Below are 14,886 nucleotides of genomic sequence, written 5' to 3'. Positions count from 1 at the left end.
AAGATATCCACTTATAATCATGTGTGAAAGAGCACAAGCCTTGAATTCAGCACATTTAATGTGTATCTTACTCTTTCTTCTATGGCTGGCTGCTGTGGCTTTTAGTTCTGTGGACTCCTTGTGATTGATAGAAGTGACCTCTACCATGAGATGGAAGTTTGTCTAACCATTTTTCTGTTAATAAACGGAGTCAAGAGGTTTTTAATGAGCGTCCTACTTGAATAAAGGAGAATAAAACATAGCAATCAAAGCAATGTAATATATGCTGCTGAAATTATTTCTTACCAATTTGGGCAATGTTGGCATGTTGGTTTAGTGAACACTCTGCATCTGTTATATATCAGCACTTCAATTAGTCTCACCCTTTCCCTCACTTTTCTACTGCGGAACTTTAGAGAGTTCCAATTAAAATAACAGTCCTGCAACTAGTTTTATTGGAAATTCTACAGCAAGTTTATATGGTAGCAGAGCGTGCAGGAAACCAAAAAATCACAAAACAATGGGAACTGCTAATTACTTCAAGAATCCACCTGTGTTTGCTCAGAAAAACATGACATAGGAGACATGGAAGAAAGAAATAGAAGTGGAGAAGCATGTGCTAGCAGTTTCACTCTTGCCGATCGGGAATGTAAGAGAAATGGTGATGGAACTTCCAGCAAAAGATCTGGCAGACACAGATGGTGTAAAAAAGTTGATGGAACATCTAGACAAAGTGTTTTCAAGAGATAATAAGGACAAAGCCTATGAAGCTTATAAGAATTTGACTCTTTTAAGAAATTGGAAAGTAAGTTAATGTCAGAGTGCATCATTGAATTTGATAAACTTTACAATAAGGCCCGAAGAAGAATGAGATGGCACTTCCACAAGGTTTTTTAGTGTTACTATAATTATAAGACTAATATTGTTGATCAAACTATTCGAAAATGCAGGACCTTCATCACAGGAAAAACAGACTGCATTAACCAAGAGCTGCTAGTTATCTGAAATATGAAACCATGAAATCAGCCCTTCAGAGGATGTGGGGAATGGGTAGGAACAGACAGTAATGTAAGCACAAGTATTACTGTAAAACAAGAGCCTGTCAATCAATCAATCTGTACCCAACAGAGAAAAGGTGGCTACAGTTCAGACACAAAAAAACCCACAAAAAACTGAGGTACAAATCCTATAAATAAGTTTGGTAAGCAAACAAAATGTGCCATCTGTCAAAGTGTGTTCCATTGGGCTAAGGACTGTTTTGAAAAGAATTTTGTGAAAATAACAGAACACGGTGAGAAAATGGTAAAAGATTGTAACCTGTTACTCTTTACTTCAGAAAAACCCTCAGCATATGTAATTTTGGTCCTTGAATCAAGTGAAACTGCAATAATAGATACAGCTTGCACTCGGACGGTATGCAGTGAGAGGTGGTTTAATGGAATCTGTGAAGATATGGGAAGATTTCGATCAGATCAACTCACTGAGTATTCAAATCTGGGGAGGGAAAAATTGTGTATTCTTTCAAAAGTGCTTCTATATTTGCAGTAATAGGCACCATTTATTGTAAAAGTTGTCACTGAGATTGTGAAAGCTGATATTTCACTTCTGTTGAACAATCACTCCAGAGAGCAGGAGCCATTTTGGACTTGGAAAATGATTAAAATATCCATGTTTGATCAGCCAATTGAGCTAGAATTTACATCAGTTGGGCAATATTGTGTGAAGATCTTGGATACAAGTTTTAAGGAAGGGAACACTGTGATGAGGTCTGGGGAAGTGTTGAAAGTTGCAGAAGACTTGAGCCCTGAAGAAAAGGAGGTAATACCAACTTAAACTTCACAAGCAGTTTGATCATGCCAGTAGTGAATGCCTAGCACAGTTGCTGGGAAATGCAGGAACAGACAAGGAGCCATTGAAATTACTGTGTACTGTATGTGACCCATGTAAAGTTTGTTTGATCAATAAAAGACCTCCACCAAGGCCAGTGGTGAGATTTCCTTTAGTGACTGAATTGAATAAGATGGTGGCTGATGATCTACATGATCTTGAGCATGAGACATGGTATTTTAAACATTATAGATGAATTAACTAGATTCAGGGCTGTCAAAGAGTCCTCTGAATTCGTTTGAAATTTTATGAAACTTCGAATAGCAGTGTATGGACCTCCCAAATGCCTTTACAGTGACAATGGTGGTGAGTCTAACAATGAAAGGAAGCGCAGGTTATGCCTGGAAATTTCAACATAGATAAAGACAAAAAAAGCTTACAGTTCGTGGAGCAATGGCTTGATTGAGACATAATCAGACACTCACAGAAATTCTTCACAAAGTAGAAACAGACAATAACTGTGATTGGGATAGTTAGCTGGGTGCTTCTGGAAAAGAATGCTTTCAACAACGTACATGAATTCAGCTAGGTTTTGACAGGCAAGCTCTCACAAGTTAGTGTTTGGAAGTAATCCACATCTTCCTAGTGTTTTGAAGGGCAAGATACCAGCCCTTGAGGGGATTACCATGAGTGCATTGGTAGGAAAACACATTGAAGCTTTACACTCAGCCAAGTTCAAAGAGCCATAAGAAAGCAAATTCCTCCAAGCAGAAACACTTTCAAGACTGGAGATGAAGTATTTTATGAGATCAGACAGCAGGGAATGGAGGGGTGGACAAGACGGTGCAGTCGTTTTGTCAGACATAAAGGAATATGTGTGCACCAATGTAGACTGGCACAATTTTCTACAGACAGAAGTGAAAATGAGTCAGATTCATGTAGGAAAAAAAAGATAAGGGACAGTTAGACAATTCAAATTGAAAGTGAAGACTCTGCTTGCAGTGAAGCTGAGGAAATGGCCAAAAATTGCATGAGAAACAACTTCAGTAAAATAATAAATATTTCAAAGGGTGAAATTGTATAAAAATGCAGAAAGTGGTGGAAAATGTGTAGCAAAAGTACTTGGATGTGCAGGCAAGGCAACAGGAATACAGCAATTTCTGTTGGTCTTAGTAAATTATAAGAACTGGAAACAAAAGAAAAAGACACATCAAAGAAAAAGAGCTTGAAAAAGGTAAACTAATAAAGGTGTACTTTGAAAGAATAGACAATGGATAGAAGCACATCCCAATAAGCTGTAATTGGAATTGTTAGCTTGGTGCTTATGGAAAAGAATGTTTTGAACAATGTACATGGATTCAGCTCTCACAAATTAGCATTTCGAAGTAATCCACATCTTTCTAGTGTTTTGAAGGACAAACTACCAGTCCTTGAGGGGACTGCCATGAGTGCATTGGCAGGAGAACACATTAAAGCTTTACACTCAGCCAGAATGGCATTTACATATATTGAATGTTCACAGAGGGTTTAAAGAGCCATAAGAAAACAGATTCATCAGATTGGAAACACTTTCAAGACTAGAGATAAGGTATTTTATAAGAGACCAGACAGCAGGGAATGGAGGGGTCCACACATGGTAATTGGACAAGATGGTGCAGTAGTTTTTGTCAGACATGGAGGAAAATGTGTAAGAGTGCACCAATGTAGACTGACAAAAGTTTCTACAGACAGAAGTAAAAGTGAGTCAGTTTCTTATGATGTACAGGACAGCAAATCACAGGAGGAAAAAGATGAGAAAAGGAACAATTAGACAATTCAAATTGAAAGTGAAGACTCTCCTTGCAGTGTAGCTGAGGAAATGGACAAAATTGGCATTAGAAATGACTTCAGTAAAACAATAAATATTTCAGAGGGTCAAATTGTAAAGTATAAAAAATGCCGAGTGGTGGAAAATGTGTAGCTAAAGGACTTGGATGTGCAGGCAAGGCAATAGGAACAAACTGAAACTTGTTTAACTTCAAATTTATGGAACTTGAGTCACAAAAGGATGCAGCAATTTCTGTTGGTCCTAGTAAATTATAAGAATTGGAAACATCAAAAACAGATATTCAGTGTACAGAAGAGAATGATGATATACCACAAGAGGACAATGTAATGGTTCTTACAGATGTGAAATTCAAAGAAGCTTAAGAGAATGAGCTTGAAAAAAGAAAAGTAATGTGTGCATTGAAAGAATAGACAATGGATAAAAAGGCATCTCAACAAGCTGTAATTGAGAAAATTAGCTTGGTGCTTATGGAAAAGAATGCTTTCAACAAACAATGTACATGGATTCAGCTCAGTTAGTGTTTGGAAGTAATCCACATCTTCCTAGTGTTTTCATGGACAAGGTACCAGTCCCTGAGGGGACTACCATCGGATGAGTGCATTGGTAGGAAAGCACATTGAAGCTTTACACTCAGCCAGAATGGCATTTACATAGAATGAATGCTCAAAGAGGATTCAAAGCACCTTAAGAAAACAGATTTGTCCAAGTGGAAACACTTTCAAGACTGGAGTTGAAGTATTTTTTAAGAGACCAAACAGCAGGGAATGGAAGGGTTCAGGTGTGGTAATTGGACAAGATGGTGCAGTAGTTTTTGTCAGACATGGAGGAATATGTGTAAGAGTGCACCAATGTACACCGACAAAAGTTTCTACAGATGGATGTGAAAGCCAGTCAGTTTTTAGTGATGTACAGGAAAGCCAATTGCAGGAGGAAAAATAAGAAAAGGAACAATTAGACAATTGGAATTGAAAGTGAAGACTCTGCTTGCAGATGTAAAATTCACAGAAGCTTAAGAAAAAGAGCTTGAAAAAGGAAAATTAATGTGTACATTGAAAGAAAAGACAATGGACAAAAGTGCATCTCAACAAGCTGAGACTGGGATAGTTTGCTTGGTGCTTATGGAAAAGAATGCTTTGAGCAATGTACATAGATTCAACTCTCACCAGTTAGTGTTTGATAGTTATCCACATCTTTCTAGTGTTTTGATGGACAAGCTACCAGTCCTTGAGGGGACTGCCATGAGCGCATTGGTAGGAGAACACATTAAAGCTTTACACTCAGCCAGAATGGCATTTACATAGATTGAATGTTCACAGAGGGTTTAAAGCGCCTTAAGAACAGATTCCTCCAAGCGGAAACACTTTCAAGACTGGAGATGAAGTATTTTATATAAGACAGCAGGGAAATATAGGGGTCCAGGTGTGATAATTGGACAAGACGTTGCAGTAGTTTTTGTCAGACATTGAGAAATATGTGTAAGAATGAACCAATGAAGACTGACTAAAGTTTTTACAGACAGAAGTGAAAGCCAGTCAGTTTCTAATGACGTACAGGAAAGCCAATAACAGAAGGAAAAAGATGAGAAGGAAAAATTAGACAATAGTTTTGAGACCAAAGACTCTGCTTGCAGTGAAGCTGAAGAAATGGACAAAATTTGTCTTAGAAATGACCTCAGTGACACAATAAAAATTTCAAAGGGTCAAATTGTAAAGTATAAAAATGCAGAGTGGTGGAAAATGTTTAGCAAAAGGCTTGGACATGCAGGCAAGGCAACAGGAATAAATTGAAACTGGTTTAACTTGAAATTTATGTAACCTGAGTCACAAACAGAATGAGAAATTTCTGTTAATATTAGTAAAGTATAGGAACTGGAAACATATCAGAAACAGGCATTCAGTGTACAGAAGAGAATGATGATATTACAAAAGAGGACAATATAATGGTTCTTGATGATGTGAAATCCAAAGAAGCTAAAGAGAAAGAGCTTGAAAAAGGAAAATTAATAATGTGTACATTGAAGGAAAAGACAATGGATATAAAAGCATCTCAACAAGCTGTGACTGGGATAGTAAGCTTGGTGCTTATGGCAAAAAATGCTTTGAACAATGTACATGGATTCAGCTCTCACAAGTTAGTGTTTGGAAGTAATCCACATCTTCCTAGTGCTTTGACGGAAAAGGTACAAGCCCTTGAGGGGACTGCCATGAGTGCATTGGTAGGAAAACACATTAAAGCTTTACACTCAGCCAGAATGACATTTACAAAGATTGAATGTTCACAGAGGTTTCAAAGAGCCTTAAGAAAACAGATTCCTCCAAGCATAAACACTTTCAAGACCGGAGATAAAGTATTTTATAAAAGATCAGACAGCAGGGAATAGAGGGGTCCAGGTGATGTAATTGGACAAGACAGTAGTTTTTGTTAGACAGGGAGGAATATGTGCAAGACTGCACCAATGTACACTGACTATAGTTTCTACAGACAGAAGTAAAAGCAAGTACGTTTCTAATGATGTACAGGAAAGCCAATAACAGAAGGAAAAAGATGAAAAGGAACAATTAGACAATAGCATTGAGAGCAAAGACTCTGCTTGCAGTGAAGCTGAGGAAATGGACAAAATTGGCATTAGAAATGAATTCAGTGGCACAATAAAAATTCCAAAGTGGCAAATTGTAAAGTATAAAAATTCAGAAAGTGGTGGAAAATGTGTTGCAAAAGAACTTGGATGTGCAGGCAAGGCAACAGGAACAAACTGAAACTTGTTTAACTTCAAATTTATGGAATCTGAGTCACAAAAGGATATAGCAATTTCTGTTGATCTTGGTAAAGTACAGGTACTGGAAACATCAGAAACAGACATTCAGTGCACAGAAGAGAATGATGATATTACACAAGAGGACAATGTAATTGTTCTTACATATGTGAAATTCAAAGAAGCTTAAGAGAATGAGCTTGAAAAAGGAATACTAATAATAAGTACATTGAAAAAAAAAAAGACGAAGGACAAAAGTGCATCTCAACAAAATAGATTTGCAGTTTGAGGGATACAGCAGAAGGTACAATGCAGAAAGCAAGTCTCGTGGCAAGAGGTTTTGAAGAGGTAGACAAGGATGACATACCTAAGGATTCACCAACCTATGGTTCAGATTCCCTTCCACTGGTACAATCTTTAATCACATAGGAATTGGAATTTTCATACTATGGACATCAAAACTGCTTTTTTTACATGGAATCAGAAATTGAACGAGAGATATATGTCAGACCACCTCCTGAAGCCGATAGCCCTGGTATGTTGGCAACTATGAAAATGTGTATATGGACTTTCTGATGCACCTCTCAACTGGTATAAAAGGATCAAAGATGTTTTGAGTATGAGTGTTGAAGTTTCGCAAGTTGATCCAGCCATTTTTTTCTGGGAGAACAAAGAGAGGAAAGAATAAGGAGTGCTAGCATGCCATTTTGATACTTTCTTTGGGGAGGATCATGTGAATTTGAAAACACTGTAATCCATCAAATAGTCACAGATCAACATTCTGTGTGGTAAAAGAAGATTATGAAGAAAATGGCTAATTTTCCATATATGTTGGAATACAATTGTCAAGACACAAGCAAACCATTCAGCTTAGTCAGAAAAGTATCAAAACAATCTATAGTTCATTCCAGTAGGTAAGAATCACCTCACTGAAAAGAGAATTAGGACTCACTCTAATGCAAAAAGAAATCCTTCAATCTTAGATAGGGCAAATTCTACAGATTGCCAAACAAAGTAGACCTGCTGTGATTTTTGATGCTTTGAATCTTGTGTCCTCTCTAAAGAAAGCCAACATTCAGATGTTAGGTGATGCTAATTAGATCATCAAAAACAGTCAGAATCAGTATTGCTGAGGCTTCCTAAAATTGGGCCAGAAAAGTCAGATTTAACATCTTCAGTGAATCCTCCCTTAGAAACTTACCAGAAGGAGGGACTAGAAAAAATGGATAATTTTTACCATTAGCTTGGCAATCAAAAAGAATTTGCAGAGTTGCAAGAAGTACCCTAGCTCAGAAACAAATGAAAACAGAATTTTTCTGTCTCACTCTACATGGAGCTTTTGAATGGAAAAGCAGAACCAATTAGAAGTTTACAATTGTGTGCCTGAAAGACTGCCATTAAAGGATGCAATTAATTCAAATAAAACTTTTGAAGATGAACATAGCTAAACATACATATAACATCTCTCAACTGGTATAAAAGGATCAAAGATGTTTTGAGTATGAGTGTAACTATAAATCCATAGCAAAGGGGAGTTTGTTATATTTCATTGCTTCAATTAGTTTCAACCTTTCCCTTACTTTTCTACCAGGGAACATAAGAGAGTTCCAGTAAAACTGGGGGTGGGGTGGGGGATGGCCATCTGCAAGTAAGTATAGTGAATCCTGGCAGTGGTCCTCCTATTCCTTGAGTGGTCCTCTTCTTCCATAAATGATCTTCTTCCTCCTTGTGTAATCCTTTACTTTTTCTTCATGTGTTCCTCTTCCTTTGCATGGTCATCACCTTCCTTTTGTGGCCATCTCCCTCCTTGGGTACTCTTCTTCCTTGTATGGTCCCCCAATGCAGAATGTTTTAACCATCTTGGTCAATGTTGGCTTGTTGACGTAGTGGATAATCTGTATCCTGGTAATGGCCTCCTTGTCATTTTGTGGTATTCCACATTTTGGCATCTACTTCTATCTGCTGTCATCTAAAAGGTCAGGTGACACACACACTTTATCTTAACTCTTGGTAATATTGATTGCTTATATGGATACTGAGATTTCAGGTCAAAGAAAGTTCCGTTTACAACAGTTAAGATTATTAGCAGAAGAAATGAAATCAATGTACCTTACTGGTTATTCAGTAGTTGGCTTAAATTGATCCCAACTCCCTGGACACTTCTTCTGAAGTAGTGTTGTAGCATTGCCATTCTTTATATTGAAATTGACTATATTTCTGTTAACATGTAGAGTCAAGAGTCAAACTAGAATTACTACAAGACTTAAATAAAGTGAAACTAGAAAATCAAAATCAAAATTGCAAAAAATATTACATTTCTTACCGCTTTGGCCAATGTTGGAATATTGTTATAATGGATACCCTGAACCCTTGCAATAATCTCCTCTTCCTCAATGTGGTATCTGCTGCCATCTTTCCATCCCTTCTTGTGCCCTTGATAATGGTAGAAACTAACACAGGATTAGTATAGTTCCAAAACAATTGAAAGCGTACCTTGTAATGTATGATTCTCAAACAAAAACATGTCTCAATTACATATTTAAGAGAAACAAGCAACTATGAATGAAAAGGGCAAAAAGTTAGTGATATTAGTATTGTAAGTAAGAAAGGGAAGGGGAGAGACACTAGGAACAAAAATACACATAAAAGAACAAATACACTCACCTGATGTCTGGCTTATAAGATCAAATTACAACCTTTACTTGGTCTCCGTGGGTACCATTGGCTCCATTCTGTCTAAATTACATCTGCAAAATGTTTAAATAACCAAATTAATCTAATTTCTAAATTAAAATGTTTCACCATGCTTATGTTAAACTCATAACAAATGACATTTATTTTGTGTTTATTCTAACATAATTATTGATTAATATATACATTAAATTAATTATTTTTTCATGAGAATGTAAAGTTATAGTTCAGAATGTCTTGGAAAATTTTCAGTGCGAAATGTACTTTGAAAGTACATGTACTTTGAGTACAAAAATTTGTGTATAACTGGACGGACATAACAAACTCTATATGCCCCATCCATATGCATGGCACAAGGAATTTAAAACGTGAAAAGCCCTAACTACAACCTTTGAAAACCTAGCGCAAAGATTGAAGTTTTTCAAAAGTATGTCAAATTCAAAGGTTAAAATCATGAGATAAAAATGTTGGGATTTATAAGAGACAGGGATACAATTACATAACAAGTAAAACAAATGTGAGATATAGAAGCCGATGAATCAAGGATATACAAAGAAGACTTTGTGTTACCCTCACTTCTAGATTAGGCCACTGCTCATCCTTACTCTTGGCACTCTAGCTGAAGCATGGCCGTCTGCTCTGAAAGATGGTTTCCGGTCTCTCTACTGGTTCAAACAAAATGTGTAGAGGAAAAATCAGACTTCATCAAGAAAATATTTGAATCCCTCAGAGTGTATGGAGAAAAAAATTGTGATCTTACCCCTCCCCAGCTCTCTGTACTGCTTGTCCCAGCTTTTGTAGAACTGTGTGCTGCTTGCTTCTGCTTCTATAGGATTGTGTCTCTGCATTTGTAAGATTGTGTGTTGCTTGTCTCTTTTAGATTGTGTGTTGCTTGTCTCTGTAAGATTGTGTGTTGCTTGTCTCTGTAAGATTGTGTGTTGCTTGTCTCTTTTAGATTGTGTGTTGCTTGTCTCTGTAAGATTGTGTGTTGCTTGTCTCTGTAAGATTGTGTGTTGCTTGTCTCTTTTAGATTGTGTGTTGCTTGTCTCTGTAAGATTGTGTGTTGCTTGTCTCTGTAAGATTGTGTGTTGCTTGTCTCTTTTAGATTGCGTGTTGCTTGTCTCTTTAAGATTGTGTGTTGCTTGTATCTGTAAGATTGTGTGTTGCTTGTCTCTTTTAGATTGCGTGTTGCTTGTCTCTTTAAGATTGTGTGTTGCTTGTCTCTTTAAGATTGTGTGTTGCTTGTCTCTGTAAGATTGTGTGTTGCTTGTCTCTGTAAGATTGTGTGTTGCTTGTCCCTGCTTCTGTAGAATTGTGTGCAGCTTGTCTCTGCTTTTGTAGGATTGTGTGCTGCTCGTCTCTACTTCTGTAAAATTGTTTGTTGCATGTCCCTGACTCTGGAGGATTGTTTGCTGCTTGTAAATAAGGATAGGATTTCATGTTGCTTGTCCCACCTTTTGTAAGATTGTGTGCTGCTATCTATTTCTGTAGGGTTGTTTGTTGCTTGCTTTTGCATAGATCTGTAAGATTGTTTGCTGCTTGTCTCTGTTTTTGTAGGATTGTGTGCTGCTTGTCTCTGTTTTTGTAGGATCATGTGCTGCTCTTCTCTGCTTCAATAGGATTGTGTACTGCTTGTCTCTTTTTTTTGTAGGATTGTGTGCTGCTTCTCTCTTTCTCCAAGATTGTGTGTTGTTTGTTTCCGTTTCCCTAAGATTTTGTGCTGCTTCTCACTGCTTAAGTTTTGTCTCTGATTCTGTGGTACCTGTTTCTGTAAGATTGCTTGTTGCTTGTCTCTGCTTCATTAAGATTTTGCATTGCTTGTCCCTGTTTCTGTAGGATTTTATGTTGCTTGTCCCTCCTTTTGTAAGATTGTGTGCTGCTTCACTCTGTTTCTATAATATTGCGTGTTGCTCGTCTCTGCTTTTGTAGGATGTGCTACTCTCAGCTTCTGTAGGTGTGTTGCTTGTCCCTGCTTCAGTAAGATTTTGTGCTGCTTGTCTCTGTTTCTGCAAGATTGTGTGCTACTTGTCTCTGCTTCTGTAAGACTGTGTGCTGCTTGTCTCTGCTTTGTAGGATTGAGTGCTGCTTATCTTTCCTTCTGTAGGATTGTGCTGCTCGGCTCTGCTTCTGTAAGATTGTGTGCTGCTCAACTCTGCTTCTGTAGGATTGTGTGCTGCTTGTCTCTCTTTCTGTAGGATTGTGTGCTGCTTGTCTCTCTTTCTGTAGGATTGTGTGCTGCTTGTCTCTCTTTCTGTAGGATTGTGTGCTGCTTGTCTCTCTTTCTGTAGGATTGTGTGTTGCTTGTCTCTCTTTCTGTAGGATTGTGTGCTGCTTGTCTCTGTTTCTTTAGGATTTCATGTTGATTTTCTTACCTTTTGTAAGATTGTATCCTGCTTTTCTCTGCTTCTGTAGGATTGTTTGTTGCTTGCCTTTGCATAGATCTGTAAGATTGTGTTCTGCTCTTCTCTGCTTCCATAGGATTTTGTGCTGCTTGTCTCTGTTTTTGTAGAATTGTGTGTTGCTTAGCCTTTAGTTCTGTAGGATTGTGTGCTGCTCGTCTCTGTTTCTGTAGAATTGTGTGCTGCTTGTCTCTACTTCTGTAGAATTGTGTGCTGCTTGTCTCTGTTTCTTTAAGATTGTTTGCTGTTTGTCCTTGCTAAATTCTGTAGGATTGATGTAGGATTGTGTGTTGCTTGTCTCTTCTTCTGTACATTGTGTAGGTCTCTGTATCAGTAGGTTGGTGTACTGCTTGTCTCTGCTTTTCTCAGATTGTGAGCTGCTTGTCCCTGCTTCTGTTTGTTTGCTGCCTGACTCTGTTTATGTAGGATTGTGTTTTTGCTTCTGTGAGATTGTTGGCTGCTTGTCCCTGTATCTGTGTTTGTCTTGCTTGTCTCTGTGTGATTGTGTACTGCTTGTCTCTGTATGATTGTGTGCTACATGTGTTTTTGTAGAGCCTGCCTCTGTAATATTTGCAATTGCTTGTCTCTGTTTCTGTTGATATGTACTGCTTGTGTCTGTTTCTGTAAGATTGTGTACTGCTTGTCCCTGCATCTGTAGAATTAATTACTACTTATCCCTGCTTCTGTAAGATAAATTACTGCTTCACATTCCTGAAACTGTACAATTAATTACTGCTTCATGTCCCTGGAACTGTAAGATTAATTACAGCTTAACGTCCCTGCTTCTGTAAGATTATATACTGCTTCATAACACTGCAACTATAAGATTAAATTTGCTTTACATCCCTGCTTCTATAAGATTATATACTGCTTCACGTCCCTGCAACTTTTAGATTAATTACTGCTTGTCCCCGCAACTGTAAGATTAAATCTTGTCCCTTCATCTGTAAGATTAATCATTGCTTCATATCCCTGCAACTGTACGATTAATTACTGCTTCACGTCCCTGCAACTGTAAGATTAAATTACTGCTTTACATCCCTGCAACGTAAGATTAAATACTGCTTGTCCCTGCAACTGTAAGATTAAATTACTGCTTTACATCCCTGCAACTGTACGATTAATAACTGCTTCACGTCCCTGCAACTGTAAGATTAATTACTGCTTCACGTCCCTGCAACTGTATGATTAATTACTGCTTCACGTCCCTGCAACTGTAAGATTAAATTACTGCTTTACATCCCTGCAACGTAAGATTAAATACTGCTTGTCCCTGCAACTGTAAGATTAAATTACTGCTTTACGTCCCTGCAACTGTACGATTAATTACTGCTTCACGTCCCTGCAACTGTAAGATTAAATTACTGCTTCACGTCCCTGCAACTGTAAGATCAAATTACTGCTTCACGTCCCTGCAACTGTAAGATTAAATACTGCTTCACGTCCCTGCAACTGTAAGATTAAATTACTGCTTCACGTCCCCACAACTGTAAGATTAAATTACTGCTTCACGTCCCTGCAACTGTAAGATCAAATTACTGCTTCACATGATCCCTGCAACTGTAAGATTAAATTACTGCTTCACGTCCCTGCAACTGTAAGATTGAATTACTGCTTCACGTCCCTGCAACTGTAAGATTAAATTAATGCTTAACATCCCTGCAACTGTAAGATTAAACTCCGCTTGTCCCTGCAACTGTAAGATTAAATTACTGCTTCACATCCCTGCAACTGTACGATTAATTACTGCTTCATGCATGTCCCTGCTTTTATAAGATTAATTACTGCTTGTCCTGGCAACTGTAAGATTAAACACTGCTTGTCCCTGCTACTGTAAGATTAATTACTGCTTCATGACCCTGCTTCTGATAGATTAATTACTGTTTCACGTCCCTACAACTGATAAATTAAACACTGCTAATCCCTACAACTGTAAGATCAAACACTGCTTGTCCATGTCTCTGTAAGATTAAATGCTGCTTTTCCATCGATCTGCAAGATTAAATAAATATATATATATATACATATAAATATAACGTCAAACCTTTTAATCTCGAACCCAAAGGGACCATTTCAAAATTACAAGAAATCTTAGGATTCCAAATATCCAGGGTAAATTACTGTAAGGATAGGGGTAAGTACTTTCAAATCACTTTAACATACCCATGATTTAAGACATATCAATGTTCGAGATACCAAAGTTCAACTATAAATTTTTTTTTGTATTTTTGATTTTTTGTGTTTTTTTTGGAAGTTTTTTTTTTTTTTTTGGTATGTATGAGGTGAACCCCAACACCATGATGTTGTGTATACATCTAAACATCAATGAGTTGGTGCCCATCTCAAAGGGCCATGCTATACTAAAGGATAAGGGATGAGAGGGCACTGTAAAGGACCTTGACATTTGACTTGCACCTGCAATCCACTCAGGCACTCTGCAAGACGTACAAGATGAAGCTCAAGGGAACACAAAAAAATGACCATGACAATAATTTCACACAGGTGTCTGCTATGACCTTGAAACCTGACCAGTCAATATGAGTTGAATAGAGCCAAGGCTTGGTATAAATAATACTAACTCTGTTGGATAAAAAGTACATCCAACCATCAACCTTGGAGATTTTATGTAAACAGAAATTATGTTTACCACTGACCTTTGGTTCATGACAAAGACTCTACAAAGAGAAATATTCTGAATATGATAAAGATGACAAGACCTTGAATCCTGACCTAGAAACTAGCTGTTCATTACTGCACACCCTTTACTATTTGACACTATACATAAGTGAGGTACAAGCCAAAAAGGGCTAAAATGAGAGAAATGTGTGCTCACTAAATAAAGATGACAAGACCCTGAATTCCGACCTATAAACTAGCTGTTCGTTACTGCACACCCTTTACCATTTGACACTATAGATAAGTGAAGTACAAGCCAAAAAGGGCTAAAATGAGAGAAATGTGCTCACTAGATAAAGATGACAAGATCTTGACTTCTCTGATCAAGAAGCTAGCTGTTCGTTACTGCACATCTTTTACTACTTAGCATTATATATAGGTAAAGTACAAGCCACAAAGGGCTAAAATGAGAGAGGATTACATGCAGATGTGCTTTTTACTTTGACCTCTTAATTACTTAGAAAACTGGATCAAGTTTAAACCAGATTGAGCCAAGTCGAGATAATGTACTCTGGGTAAGAATATCAGACAGACGGACAAACTGATCATCATCATAGCGGGCCCTAAATATTGAAAACAAAACCACTCACTTTACATCTATGTCTGGACAGAGCTGCTGAGGCGAGGCGAGGGTGGTGGACGGATAAACAGTTGTGTGTGCAGATGGGACATTCAAACATTAAACAATATTGAAAACAATGAACACAGTATAAATCAAACACTGAACAATATAC

General features: G+C 37.6%; 1 protein-coding gene and 1 long non-coding RNA gene across 3 annotated transcripts; both read right to left on the bottom strand.

The window, feature by feature from the left end:
* Positions 1-327: 327 nt before the first annotated feature.
* LOC134251704 (uncharacterized) lies at positions 328-9,913 on the bottom strand. Of its 2 annotated transcripts, XR_009988798.1 has the most exons (5): positions 9,838-9,913; positions 9,648-9,742; positions 8,710-9,133; positions 8,501-8,603; positions 8,235-8,355 (listed from the first exon to the last, which is right to left on the bottom strand). It is a non-coding gene; the product is annotated as an uncharacterized LOC134251704 (long non-coding RNA). The 2 variants fall into 2 exon arrangements; XR_009988799.1 differs by lacking the exons at positions 8,235-8,355; positions 8,501-8,603 and adding an exon at positions 328-378.
* Positions 9,914-11,098: 1,185 nt separating this feature from the next.
* On the bottom strand, positions 11,099-13,643 carry LOC134251667 (uncharacterized). Its single transcript, XM_062734073.1, has 4 exons — positions 13,640-13,643; positions 11,890-12,128; positions 11,450-11,733; positions 11,099-11,390 (listed from the first exon to the last, which is right to left on the bottom strand). The coding sequence occupies exons 1-4, from the start codon at positions 13,641-13,643 to the stop codon at positions 11,099-11,101; spliced, it is 819 nt and encodes a 272-aa protein (XP_062590057.1).
* Positions 13,644-14,886: the final 1,243 nt, after the last annotated feature.

The sequence above is a fragment of the Saccostrea cucullata genome, unplaced genomic scaffold (assembly GCF_032062105.1).
Source record: "Saccostrea cucullata isolate Sc308-1 unplaced genomic scaffold, CSIRO_AGI_Scuc_v1 ctg168, whole genome shotgun sequence".
In the NCBI taxonomy this organism is placed as follows: Eukaryota; Metazoa; Mollusca; class Bivalvia; order Ostreida; family Ostreidae; genus Saccostrea; species Saccostrea cuccullata.
Note: the sequence above shows the minus strand (reverse complement) of the source record. Positions and strands in the feature narration are given on the sequence as shown.